Here is a 13582-nt window from a genome sequence, read left to right on the forward strand (position 1 = left end):
GTTTTTTTGAAGGCAGAATGTATATGAGCACTACTGCTATTGCTACAATGCTGAATTTCAGGAACCAATGGCATCAGACACTCCATAACTTTAATTTTTGCCATGGGACATGTAGGGGCAACTGTCTCTCAAATAATGGGATGCAGAACCAAGTTAGCTGAATTATCTAGTAAAGTAAAAATGCATAATACCAGAATTCTCTTTAGGAAACTGGTTGCAAACACACTTACAAATCATGATGATATATTAATTTTGCAAAGATATGATTCTGAGAGATACTTAAGACTCTTAGCATCCACTGACTTTTCAGGACTGTGTCTTCTTGGGTAAAAACTTCACAAATACTTATGTAGCTCAGGAGTCCAAATTCCACAGTTAAGGGCCTTGTTACACAGTAATTTTGGGTGGCTCCGGGATCATGTTAACTCCTGTAGGTACTCTAGCCTAGTGTTTCTCAGCCCATGGGTCAGGACCAAAAAGTGGGTCATAAGAACATATGAAAAGGTCACAAACAATCTTCAAAATATGGATAACCAAACCTTAAAAAGGAATTTTCTTTTAAAGGAGAAAAACGTGGGAAACCATGGCTTCCTCCTTGCAGGCTGGCAGAGTACCAGCCTGTGAGGGGCTGCTTGGGCCTCCCCATGCCCCCCACCCCACACACTCACTCCCGGCCTCCCACACTGTGGGGTTGGGGTCTGGGGGTGGCAGGCAGCAGGCCGGAAGTGAGGGGCACTGGGTTAGGACTGGCTATTGATATTTACAAATGGGTCCTGGAAAAAAAAAAGGTTGGGGACCACTGGTCTAGGCTATACCTTAGTGTTAACATCCCCCTTCCTTGCTGGCCTGGACTGGGCCCACTGTCCCGCCCTACCCAGTACCCCAGACCTCTACTCACTACTCCCTCACTCTAACTTATGCCTATGCTATCTATCCAGGAAGCAGGCAGGGAAGGTTTCCTATGTTTTCTTGGCTGCTGCCAGCCTCAGCTACTGCTCTTTGGGATGGGCTCAGCCTTGAGCAGAGCAGCAGCTTGGTAGTGGTGGTGGTAGCCATGCAGGCAAGTTAACCCTTCCCTGCCTGCTTCCTTGGACAAGCAGCCACAAGTAAGTGGGAGGGAGGGTTTGGGGGGAGCCCTGTGAGTGTGTGTGTCTGTGTGGGGGAGCAGAGGAGCCCTGGGGTGGGCAGCAGGGGACAGGCCTGGAATGTGGCTGGCCGGGGGTGGGGGGCCCTTAGTGAATGAGATTTAGGCTCTTGGGTCTTACAGAGGCTTTGGAAAAGTTTGTCTTGTAAGTCATCAGGCCAAACATTGTGGCAATGAATCAAAAATAACTTCAGCTGACTGATTTCAGGCCTTGGGACAGAAAGATTAATTTGTGAAAAATAATTCAGAATTTCTTGAATTTTATATTCAGAAATTCAATCATTTTAAATATTCTGTAAAACACAAAATGAATCTACCAGATACTAGTAAAATTATTGTACACTTTATGGGGAGAAAACAAAAAATATTACACCAACCTTCTTAAATACTATGGTTTCCTCTTCCCAGACCGGATTAACAGCATTGCCTTGAGAGGTCTTTGTCTTTAACGCTTTTCGTCTTGTATCCACAGGGAGGCCAAACATGTCTACTTCTACATATGTACCAACCTTTTTATCAGAAAGAAACTGACCTGAAATTACCTAGAAAACAAAATATGTGTGGCTTTAGTAAGCGGTCAACAGAAAGAGTTTGGGAATTCTGACATTTCTAGCTGAAGAACTCAGATTGGTGATGGTACTTCCTTCCCCAAAAGACCCTCTCCTACTCTCCCCCTCCTCTTCCCCTGCCCCCTAAAGCACACTATTTTATATTGCAGAGATAGCAACACAATGCGCATAGTGCTATGGTAAAAGAATACATCAGGTTAACCCTGAAGTTGCGTGTAATCATGCTGCAGCAAAGATAATGAGATGCCTTGGTTTCCTTCTGGTCAAATGCTAGGAAAAGAAAACAACTCAAACAGAACTCTTCTTCTAGGCATTTCTAAAATGGGCGATAAAAGGAAAGGATTTGAAAAAAATTGCTACAAAGCATAGGGCAGAGGGTTAGCCTACCGACGAGTATATAGATAGGCATATTATGTACTCTGCCACTGCATCTCACACAATCTATGCAGGGCAGGCAGATGGAGCTGGCTTATGGAATTGCCTCATTACTCATGGATAAAATACAGCAACCTGACAGCTATTGAGCAAGTGTTTGTATCCCACTTACTGCAGTGGTTGAAGAGCGTGCTCAACAACCCACACAAGTTGAGACTTTTCAAGCTTAAGGCTGTGTGGATTTTCAAAACAGCATACATTTTGCCACCAGTAGTTAGCACTCTACTATGCTGAATTGCATTAACAGCTTCCAAGTGAGTATCCTCTTCCTTTCAATTAAGAGAAGATATTTGTTCAACTGAATATGTCTATTAATATTACTGCTTCAGATAACTTAGGGTATTACTCCTGGAGGAACAAATATAGCTATTACTTTTTAATGAAAACCTATCATTTTAATCATTTATACTCAGCAGTGTACTTCACATTGGTCACTGCCTATAAGTTAACCTGTGCTAGGGGCATTTTATGTTACTTGAAATACCCTACTTGAAATAACATACTTCAAAAATAAAAGCTTAACATTTTTAACCCTTTTTAAATACATCAACTTCCTGGTAACTATTATGAGTTTAAAAAGGAATGAAACTGAGAACAGAATTAAAACTACAGGAAAAGCAAATTTACTTACTGTATAGCATTCCTTCAAAGTATCTATTTCTGAGGAAACGAGTAGTCTTTCAGTTTGAAAATTAACATGTGACCCAGTACAGATGAGTATTTTGTTTTCTCAGCTTTGAATCCAGGCAAACTGTCTTCTAACATCAACAGTAGTCTCAGTAATTGTATACGTACCTTAACAGACAAAGTGTTGGCTACTATTCCATCCACAATGCCTTCTGTAAATGGATCAAAATGTTTGTCTGGTCTTCTCATGAACTCTGGTTTTAGCCGGTATCCACATTTGCCATTGTATTCATACATTCCCATGTTTATTTGCATAGACAAATCTGAACAGTAAAAATTTGAAAAAGAATGAATATAGGATATGCTGCTATTATTAAAAAAACCATTAAATAGCAAAATAACACTATTTAGATAATGTTTTTCCAACTGAGCACACTGTGAAGAAGATGTGTTTCTTGCGTGCTGCTGTCACCCAAAAGGTTTCAGAAGGTTCTTTATTGTAAGACCTCACTCTCCCTCACAGTGAGACTGCTGTCATTAGGGAAGGCTACCTTGAATTCACAGAATCATAGAAAATCAGGGCTGGACCTCAGGGCTAAGTACAGACAGTCAAAAAGCCAGACACTAAATTGATTCAATCTTCATAGGCTGGTGTAACCTGCATAGACTGAACAAATATGCAAGTGAAGAGACGTTCACTTTTGATTCTGGAAATGCAACCACATGCCTGCAGTGGTCTAGGCCAGAAGCCAAGGGATGCTTGAGCATGCCTCCCTGCTCAGCTGGAGCAGACAGCTTAGGCCAAGGCTAGCTCGCCCACCCTATAAGGGGCAATTTGGATGGGAGATGCAAAGCATCCTGGGATTCTGGGGGGCTGTTAGTTAACTTGAATCTGGAGGGGATCTGGGATAAAATTCAATAAATTGATGTAACCTAAATCAGTTAAATCTGATACTACATCCATCCAGGTTGATATTAAGCCAGTTTTGACCATTTTGAAAGCTATTTATGTGCACTGGACTTCTGTTTTGTTACATATTTGAACTGGCTTTCAATCACTTATACCAGTTTACGAATAATTTCTGTCCGTAGCCCAGGAGGTCATCTAGTCCTCAAAGAAGCACCAGCCCCAAGTAAAACATCCCAGCCAAGGGTTTTAACTGGGTTCTAACTGGGTCTTAAAAGCCTCCAAGGATGGAGATTCCACAACTCCGGGTAACTAGTTCCACTGCCTCGCTATCTGATTAATGAGAAAGTTTTTCCTAATATCTAACCTAAACTTCCCTTGCTGGCACTTGAGACCATTGCTCCTTGTTCTGTCAACTGCCACCACTAAAACCAGTTTAGCCCCATCCTCTTTGGAACCATCCTTATAAAAAAGGATGAAATTCTCCATAGCTTCTCCTGAAGATGTGACTTAATTGTTTAGATCTTTAAAAGGCATTTACCACATATGAACATAAAACCCGTAGTAGTGCAACTAAGCAGGGGAGACTGGAGCACCAACTTCAGCTGGAGTACAAAAATAGGAGAAACCACCACTACTCTCTTACCTACTACTCTGCCAGCAGCAGCACAGCTGTGACCAGTGCCCCATGGGCTGCCATTGCTCAGTGTATAAAACTGCCCACTTATGCCTCTGTAAATACCATTGCTTTTCAAGACCTACTTTTGAAAATAGGACTTAATCGTCTAAGATACTTTAGCTTTGAAATGCAGAGTAAAGCAATGGCAAATAACCTTTAAAAATCTTTACAGCTTCTTTAATTTGAAAGAGGTGTTTTCTGTTAAAAGGTAACAGTGCTTATAATAATAGCTACAGGGGGCCTCTGAAGATACGACTCTGTCTTCAGAAAGTTCAAGATGGTTAAAATAACAGTTGCTGAAGCAGTTGCAGAAAGTTTATGGTTTTAAATTATTTCTCTGAGCATTCACAGCACCAGGATGAGCTCCTTCAAACAACAAATGGCAGTTTAAAACTTGCGAAGTTGCATTTATGAACTGCTATTGGAAAGGAGGCATGGGGATGAATACTGCACCATGAATTCAAGATTTTTTTGCCACAAGTGATGCATAGAAAAACGTGTGGGCTCTCCACACTGTTAAAATGAAACTGAAAATAATCACTGAAACCATTACCTCAAATCTGAAGATAAACCTTGGTGGTTGTTGTAGGTTCTGGTTGGAATTATACGGATATATGGAATCGACACATCTTTGATACTTTGTTCATTTAGCAACCAGTTCCATCCAGTAGCAAAAATATCAGGCATGTCTGAGTGCAATTTGTCATTTGTGTATGCATATGTACCTTCTGGCATTTATGGGGCTGAGTGCACACGCATTTTGGGGAAGAATATTCCTATTAGGCCCTCCTATGAAAATATCTCTTTGCAGTTATGTATAGTGTTTACAACAATGAAGCCCTGTTCTGTTTATCATTGTGTGGGGCTACTGCAATAAACATGAAAAATAGCAGTAACTGTTATTGGAGACTGAAGCAAAGTTAACTGTATTTTCACTTTATTATACTATATAAAGCAGTCATCATTAACAAGTCAACATTTAATGCAATGCATATGAGACACTGTAAGATTTTCTGCTACCCAGAAAATAAAGTCATAAGCATTTTTCAGCTGGTGAGTGGTAACTTGGCAAATGCTGACTTCTTAATGGTGACCACTGCATGTGAGCAGGTGAGACTAAAGTATAATGCAAAATTTGTATATAATATACTAATTTTGAATATTGCATAAATCGAGTACAAAGAATGATCCAACAGCTTCATCATACCAATCAACAGCTCAACATCTTTCCACTGGACAAAACTTACTTGGCTTCTAATTAAAAATGTATTCAAGAAGCAGAAAGTGCAGCCAACAAAATTAAGTAAGTAGTGAGACTTACCTACAGTTTGGAAGTTAAGGGCAACCATTTGACAACCAGCATTCCAGAAGACTTGTGGCATGTAGTTTGAGGAATCTACACGTGTTCCTTTTGGATAAATTCGGCTAAGCTGCATTTTGTTGTATCTAGATGATGAATAGTTAAGATACAGTACATCTGGCAAAATTGTTAGCTGCCTATTATATCATTTCAATCTACCAAACCTCTTTACAGAATGATGGTTGCTCACTCATGGGTGTTCTCCAACCATGCTTTTTTCAAAGATCTTTAGGAACAGTGAGCCTTTTTATACGTTGTATGAAGTGAGATTATAAAATTATACTACCACCACCCTTAGTTCCTGTCTGGATTAGACGAATACTGAAAAAAACAAGGAATAAGAGTGTGTGTGCAGATCTAGAGGATAATATCTTTGCAGAACTCCAGTTATGACTATGGTAAGTAACTCAGTCATTTCCTAATATGCTTCTACAGTCACAAATAAGCAGTAGCAATCCTTCCACAGATGGAGTGAGGAGTGCCCAGTTACAAAGGAACTGCTTCCTGAAATAAGTGTTTAACTGACTTTCTACATATAGAAGGCAATGTTGTATGTTGGATGTAAACTCCATATGGCCAATCCACAAATGTTAGATGTAGGAATATGTTACAGGCTAGCTCTTAACTAATCTTTGAAATGGTATTTTACCTGGAACACTCCTTGTGAACTGCAGGCTTGTAAACTGCACTCCTTGTGAACTGTCAAGGGTGGCACCAGCCCTGCCGACAGCATGCGTGTCAGCTGGTGGGGGGGCACTGACCCCATCATGGGGGGGCAGGGACATGCACCCCCATGCACCCCATACCAATCGCCTATGGTGGGGTGTGTGTGGGGCATGAGGAGGCTCCAAGAAGCCTCTCGCAGGCTGGAAATCTGACAGTCTGCAAGGGAAAAGCCACGGTTTCCCATATTTTTCTCCATTAAATGAGAAGCCATTTTTAAAGTTTGTTCATGACCCTTTCATATATTCTTGTGACCCACTTCTGGATTGAGAAATGCTGGGTTTAAAGACATGTTTATTTATAATCCCAGCCTTTTTGCAAAAAGGTGAGTTACCCAGATTATTCCTATTGGGCAATTTTTCTCCATTTTTAATTTATCCATTATGCTACCACTACTTTTATGTTAACAACAGGAAAATAAAAGAACATATTCACTAACTTTTCTGAGTTCCTTTTCCTTGTTGGTCTTTCAGTAGCATAATGGTAGATGGGCAAGTGGGACATGAGCTCTGGGCCTTGCATAAGGGGGCAGATGGGCACTAGAATGGAGCTAGGGGCCACTTCACCCTCCTGGCCCTCTTCACATTGCACTCTCCCTGCAGTGGATCTCGCAACAGGGATGGCAGAGAAATGTCAGTGGCATACACTACAGAAGCAGTGGCTGGTGATTCACTGCTGCTGGGGAAGATGTCAGCTTATTGCTTGCTGCTGAAAAGTAGTATTTAAATGGCTGCTTGATGCACACATTGGCAGCAAAAAAATAAGGTAACACTGCCCCCAGTAGTATCAGACCTCTGGCTGCTGTCTTTGCACCACGCACCACTGCTGCCCAAGCCACAACACTGAACAGTTACACCTCTGTAGGCTTGCAATCTGTATTTTATAACTCTCAGTCACACTTAATGATCATCACTAGACTTCACTTTGACTACCAAATAAACTCCCATCAGCTCCCAGCCGTGCTTATTAACCTAAGACTTTGGTTACACCCTTAAGTTGGATTCCAAATTTCTCAGACTCATGACTCCAAATTTCAGGGAAGAAACATAACGGATCTTAGAGTTGGAAATGTATATAAGGACTCTTTTTGAATGTTAAGGATACTCCACGAATTCCACTGGAGACTTTGTGAGTTGCTCAAGCCCTTTGGTTTCCACGAAGGACGACATTTCAAAACTCCTGTTACGTTCTATAGTTTACAGGAGACAGAGAGAAAAAAAGAAAGAAAAACAGAATGTGAGAACATACTAATATGTAAGGTAGAGTTATAACTGGTGGGGATCAAGGTATCATCTCTACCTCATTTGTTACTGAGACATGCATGTGTCACCCCACAATGCAGATCAGCAAATGAGATACAAGATTTCCTTGGAGGGCACATGAGGAGGCATGCTGAGGACTGTTTAGACCCTCTGCATGGAACCTTTCATGGCACAGAGTACCTGGAAAAGTGGCCTAAAAGTGTATGATGATGGGAAGCTACAACCACACGTATGAGGGACATTCCTTCGCTGCCAGATAATGAGGCTTTTCATGATGCTGCTGGTTTGGATGCATGTGTTAGCTTGGGTATGTATAGTGGCATACTTCTGAATGCACCTAACCTTCAGATTAGTAGGTTTGCACCTCACCTTCAAATTAATAGGTTTTCCTTAGCACTACCACAATCATTATGGAGTTTTGGCCTGATCACAAGACAGGGATTAACTAGCAGGCTTTGCAAATGTACCTGTATAATTAGATGGCTAACTCTGAATGAAAGCCACTGACAATTTGTGCCTAACTTGTTCATATACTTTTCTGTTAAAAAAAAAAAGAAGCAAAAACCAACCAACCAATCAAACAAACAAAACACACCCACAAACAAGGCAGCTTGCTGCTGCTTTAGGTACCTGAAAACCTTTTGTAAATTTCTGCTCTATATACTTGTAAAAGGATTGAGGTTATGGCTCAAAGGTGTAGAGAATGTTTCCATACTAGAGAATGTTTCTTTTTTCAATAGGAAAATATAAGGTGCTCACACTTCAAAAGAAATCACCTTCATGTATAGACCAAAGACAGAACATTTCAATAAAACTATTTCCTAAAGACAAAAATGCATGAAAACATGGTTTATTTTTTAAATGGAAACTACTTTCAAACCTCAGCTACAACAATGCAATTTTAAGTACTATAGCAAAGAGCTGTTCTTTGCACAGTGCTTGCTCACCCTATCAAGTCTGCTACCCTGTGGAATGCTCCACATGCAGGATAATAGTTTCTTTCAAACTGTAAGTCTCTCTATTCCTAAGGTTAAAATAAGGACATAGGCATGGATGATAGCAAAGAAAAGTTTGCTTATGACTGTAATAGGAATTTGGAAATTGTCCTCCTAGATCAGAGTAGTTTTCCCTTTAATCCTATTCCCTACTGTGGCCAGTGCCAGAGCTTTAGAAGAAAAACTAAATAGTCTGATATTTCTATTATTGGAGGTGTCCAAATTATCCAGCCCTGCAGACTAAATGGGCATACCTGAGCTGATCTGCAGGCCAGACCAGGACCAGCCTCCTACAGAGCACCCACCATGCTGCATTCTGCCTAGGCTCCACACATGCCAGCCCCTGGGGCCAGCAAAGGGCATGTGTTGCCCATAGCATGCAAGCTAGACCTGGTGCTGCACCTGCAACCTGAACTCCCTGTACTACATGCAGTACTGAGTTCAGCCCGTGCACTGTGAGCAGCATGCCAGCCCCCAGGGATGGTGCAGGGTACAGGATGGACCTTGTGCTGCATATGGCAAAGGGGGTCTGGGACATGGGTTGCATGTGCTGCCTGCAGCATGCAAGGTGCCAGGTGTGGTCTGCATGCTATATACAGTGTGCACAGCCAAAGCCAGCCCAGAGACCTACAGATCAGATCACACTGCTCCAGAGGCTGGATCTGGCTCATAGACCATATATTTGACACTCTGTGTTATGGTAACGCCTGTTCATATGGGAAGTTGCATCTTTACTCAAGACAATAAAATGCTGGTTTACATTCTGAAGCATGTGGATTTATACCCCTTCTGAACGTTTTTTCTGTGATAAACGCAGATGGTCTAAATAAACATCTGATCCAGTTCTACTTCTACTGAATTCCTGGTCTTGCTAATACACAATAGGGTTATAGGATGTAGCTGTGTTGGTCTAAGGACATAAGCAGGCAAGGTTCTTGGGTAAATCTAATATCTTTTATTAGGCCAATTCAAATAGTTGAGTTGATCTAATAAAAGATATCAGATTTACCCAAAGAACCTTGGCTGCTTAATACACATAGAGCATTATTGTTCCTTATCACTGCAGCAATCAGCTGATGCACTGCAGAAATGCTGTAGTACCTTGCATCATGTCTGTTGCAACAGTGCACTGATTGTGAGGTGCTGATCTCTCCCTCTTCAAGACAGAGAAGAAAATGAAGAACCCCAGAGTTTTAGGGAGGTATGGAGACTTCAAACCATTTCTGCACCACCTAATGTCTAGCCTACTGCAGTGGCTTAAGGCAGCCCTGTTGTAGGCAATCCTCATTCCTATAGGTACGAACTGTAGTATCATGTTATAAGCTGCAGCCCTGCCTCAGCATACCCCATCCCTACTTGTGCGCTGATCTGAGGCTTTCATGGCCTTTCTGCTTGGCATAAGGGGGCTGGAGCAGGGGAGAGAGTCTAAGACTAAACTTATGGTTCAAAGGGGCCAAATACATCACTACTAACTTCAATTTGCATATTCAAACTGGAGAGAACAATCCTTCTTCTCTACTTGTTATTCAGTGTGGCATTCCTTGTGCACATCCTTCTTATGCATCAAAGCATCACCCCACAGTGGAAAACTCAGGTCAAAAGCCCTCCAGCTTATGTAATTTTTCCTTTCAATTTTTTTTCCAAATTAGCTTTGTACATGATTCCCTTGGGGAAAAAAACACTTCACATTCCAATGAATAATGAGCTGCGTAGTTTGCCTAGAGGTTCCTACAGTATGAGGAGCAGATTCTCATCCATCAAAACATCTTGGCATCTCACTGTAAACAAAGCAAATAGCCTGTGAGTTACAACCGAGTCTGCTCTCTCCTAAAGTTCTCAAAGGCAAGGCACAAGTCAGAGACAAAGCTGAAGGACATTGCGCTATGGCAGGTCTGTCTTCAAAGTAATTTTGCTGCAGTCACCAAAGTGCTGGAGTACCACAGAAACAGCCTGGCCAGCTCACAGAGACCAAATTAGAAAACCAAGAGGAGACAGGCAAACATGGCATATGTGTTTCCCCCTCTCCTGCACAGAAACCAGATCGAAGTTGATAGAAACTTTCCCTCCTTAGAGCTGGAAGGTGAGCAGTGACTCTCTACCACTTACTGAAGAAAAGGAGCTAGATTCATGTGCCCAGAACAGTGAAAAGAAGGTGGCTGATGGAAGGGCCTGAAAAACTACAAAGGCCAGGAACTACTCCCTGCACAGCTGTATGGGATCAGAAGCTACAGTATAGCAGGATCCCTGCAGGGTGCTCACAGGTATTAAATTTTCAAAGGGTTCTCCCTGCCGCAAAGGCTAAGTACAGACAGTCAAAAAGCCAGAGGCTGAATCAAGTCAATCTTCATAGGTTAGTCTAAGCTGCAAAGATTGAACAGACATTCACTTTTGATTTCAGAAATGCATCCACATGTCTGCAGTGGCCCAGGCCAGAAGCCAGGGGAGGGAAGGGGGGGGACCACAAGGGATCTTTTACCCCCATCACCTTCACTGAGGTACGACTAAATACACTTAGGCTATTCCCAACAAATATCTGTTTAACTTGTTCTTATTCCATAACCTTCATGGGTAGCCTTTTCCTGTTTCCTAAACAGTTAGGAATTCTTTCTTAATAACTACCCTAATTCTTCTTTTTGGAAAATTAATCTGACTTCTGCTTTTCTTTCCTACAGTGGCCCTGGGGAACAATTGGTCACTGACTACTTTCCTGCCACCTTTTATGTACTGGAAGAGTGTTTTCATGTCTTAGCTCAGTCTTTAGTAAATTAAGTAAACCCAGGTTTTTCATCCTTTCCTTAAAGGATATGCTTTTTAAACCTTTTTTGCTTTCTTGCCATATTATCCACATCTTTTTATAAAGTGTCATGCCCCAAACTGGACACAGTGCTCCAGTAGAGGCCTCACCAGCTGTGAGTATGGCAGGCCCACTACCTCTCATGTCTTACATAAATTATTCCTCTTAATTCCTAGAATCAGAATTGGCTGCTTTGTGGCAGTCTCTTTGTATCACAACCTCTTTGTTCAGGAAATACAAGTTAGCTACTTTTATAGCCCAACAGTATAACATTCAGAGGTTTTAATTCCTAATGGACCAGGTTCCCTTCAGAGATATTCTGTACCCTTTCCCCACAACTAAGTATTATCATGTCTTTCAGCCAGATTTTCAGCCGGCTCACTTTTGTCTAAGACCCTTTATAGGCACTAAGGCTTTCTCTGCAATAGCATTTCTAATCAAGTTTCTCACCTTTGCCTGACCATTGCTATGGCCTTACCAACATCAGGGAGGTTCATGCAGATAGGCCAATAGTACTTTAACTACTTTGGCAACTTTGTGGTATGAGAATCTGAACAGGCATCAGCATTTCCAAGACCATGAGTTTTATCCTTTTGTAGTTAGAATATGGATTTCTAATAAATAAGATAAGAGAGGTAAACTGTAGACTGTTTATGTTACACAATGGGAAGATTTCCTGAGCCTTTATACTAAACACGTCATCCATTTTTTTATTAGATACGCAAAGCACTTTGGCTAATGACAGCTCAGAAAAAAAAATCATGTGTCTCTTATTAAAATGACACTGAAGCATGTTATTGATTCTTTATATGCCCAGACACATTCCTCCTCTTCTACACTGAACATTTCTTTTCATGATTATTTACTTTAAATCCTGTCATGTCCTGAAATGGCCACTGGTTTTTTTTTTTTCCAAATATCCATCCTCTCCAGGGTTATTTGACTTTGATATGACCTCAGTGGAAAATCTGAGAAAGATGTTGCCTTCAACTTCTAACACTCCAAGGAAGGAAAAGCAATGCTTTTTTTACTCTATTTAAAAGTGTTGTGAAAGGTTTTGTGGGATAAATATATCACCCAGCCTTCTGATCCAAGAGGAAAATGACCCTAATAGTGCAGAAGTTGCTAACTGCAAACGGTACTGCTGTGGAACATCTTGGTGTTCATTCTGTTGTGTAATGATAATAACAATGGCTATTTTTGAAAACTTAAGGAAAGATGGGAAATAGGCCAAATAAACAGGAGATTCCCTGGCAAGACCCATTTCCCTCCATAGTCACACTTTGCAATGTGGTTATCAGAAGATGAACAAATGAGACCAGTATAAAGTGGGAGTATAACTACCTGAAAAGTTCCCTCAAAGAGCAGTTATCAATATTTCATTCCTAAACTGTGATCCCACAGAGGCCTGCTCTGAGCCCATTTCAGCTCAATATTTTCTGATGCACTGGAGGTTATGCTTCTAAAATATGTGGATAACATCAAGCTGGAAGGGGTGCCCAAACTCTGGAGGATGGGATCAGAATTCAGAATGATCTTGTTAAATTGGAGAAATGGCCCTAAGACAACAAGATGACATTTAACACCTGCAATCTCAAATGTGAAGTGGTACACTTAGGAAAGATAAATCAAATGCATCAATACAAAATGGGTAATACCTGTCTTGGCTGCAGTGATGCAGAGAAGGGTCTTGGATCTGTAGTGACAACATACTAAACATGAGTCAATAATGTGATGCAGTTGCAAAAAGGAAAAATATCATTCTGAAATGGATTAACAGGTGTGTTGGATGGAAGACAGAGGTAAGTATTTTGCTGTCTTTGGGGCTGGTCAGGCTTTGTCTGGAGTACTATGTCGAGTTTTGGGGCATCACACTTAAAAATAAGATCAAGAGGAGAGAATCCAGTAGAGATCAACAAGACTGGTAAGAGGTTTAAAAAAAATGATCTGTGGGAGGAAAGGCTGATGGACTTGCATTTGCTTAATATAGAAAAAAGTAGATTGGAGAGAGAGAGGCATAGGAAAAAATAAACAAACCAAAAAACCTCCAAAAACTTCTAATACATAAAAATATAGAAGTAATTAAT

The 13582-nt window shown here is 41.1% G+C and overlaps 1 protein-coding gene across 5 annotated transcripts in view; it reads right to left on the minus strand.

Annotated features, from left to right (window-relative positions):
* Positions 1-13582, minus strand: part of PLCB1 (phospholipase C beta 1) — a 749766-nt gene that overhangs the window by 158761 nt on the left and 577423 nt on the right. For all 5 annotated transcript variants that reach the window (XM_090051563.1, XM_090051555.1, XM_090051579.1 and 2 more), the window contains 4 exons: positions 7549-7633; positions 5683-5807; positions 2944-3098; positions 1522-1686 (listed from right to left, as the gene is read on the minus strand). In XM_090051563.1, the coding sequence (XP_089907689.1) occupies positions 1522-1686; positions 2944-3098; positions 5683-5807; positions 7549-7633 (530 nt within the window). The remainder of the gene's footprint in view (positions 1-1521; positions 1687-2943; positions 3099-5682; positions 5808-7548; positions 7634-13582) is intronic.

This window comes from Crocodylus siamensis, chromosome 1, assembly GCF_052110815.1.
Source record: "Crocodylus siamensis isolate JL-2025a chromosome 1, ASM5211081v1, whole genome shotgun sequence".
NCBI lineage: Eukaryota > Metazoa > Chordata > Crocodylia > Crocodylidae > Crocodylus > Crocodylus siamensis.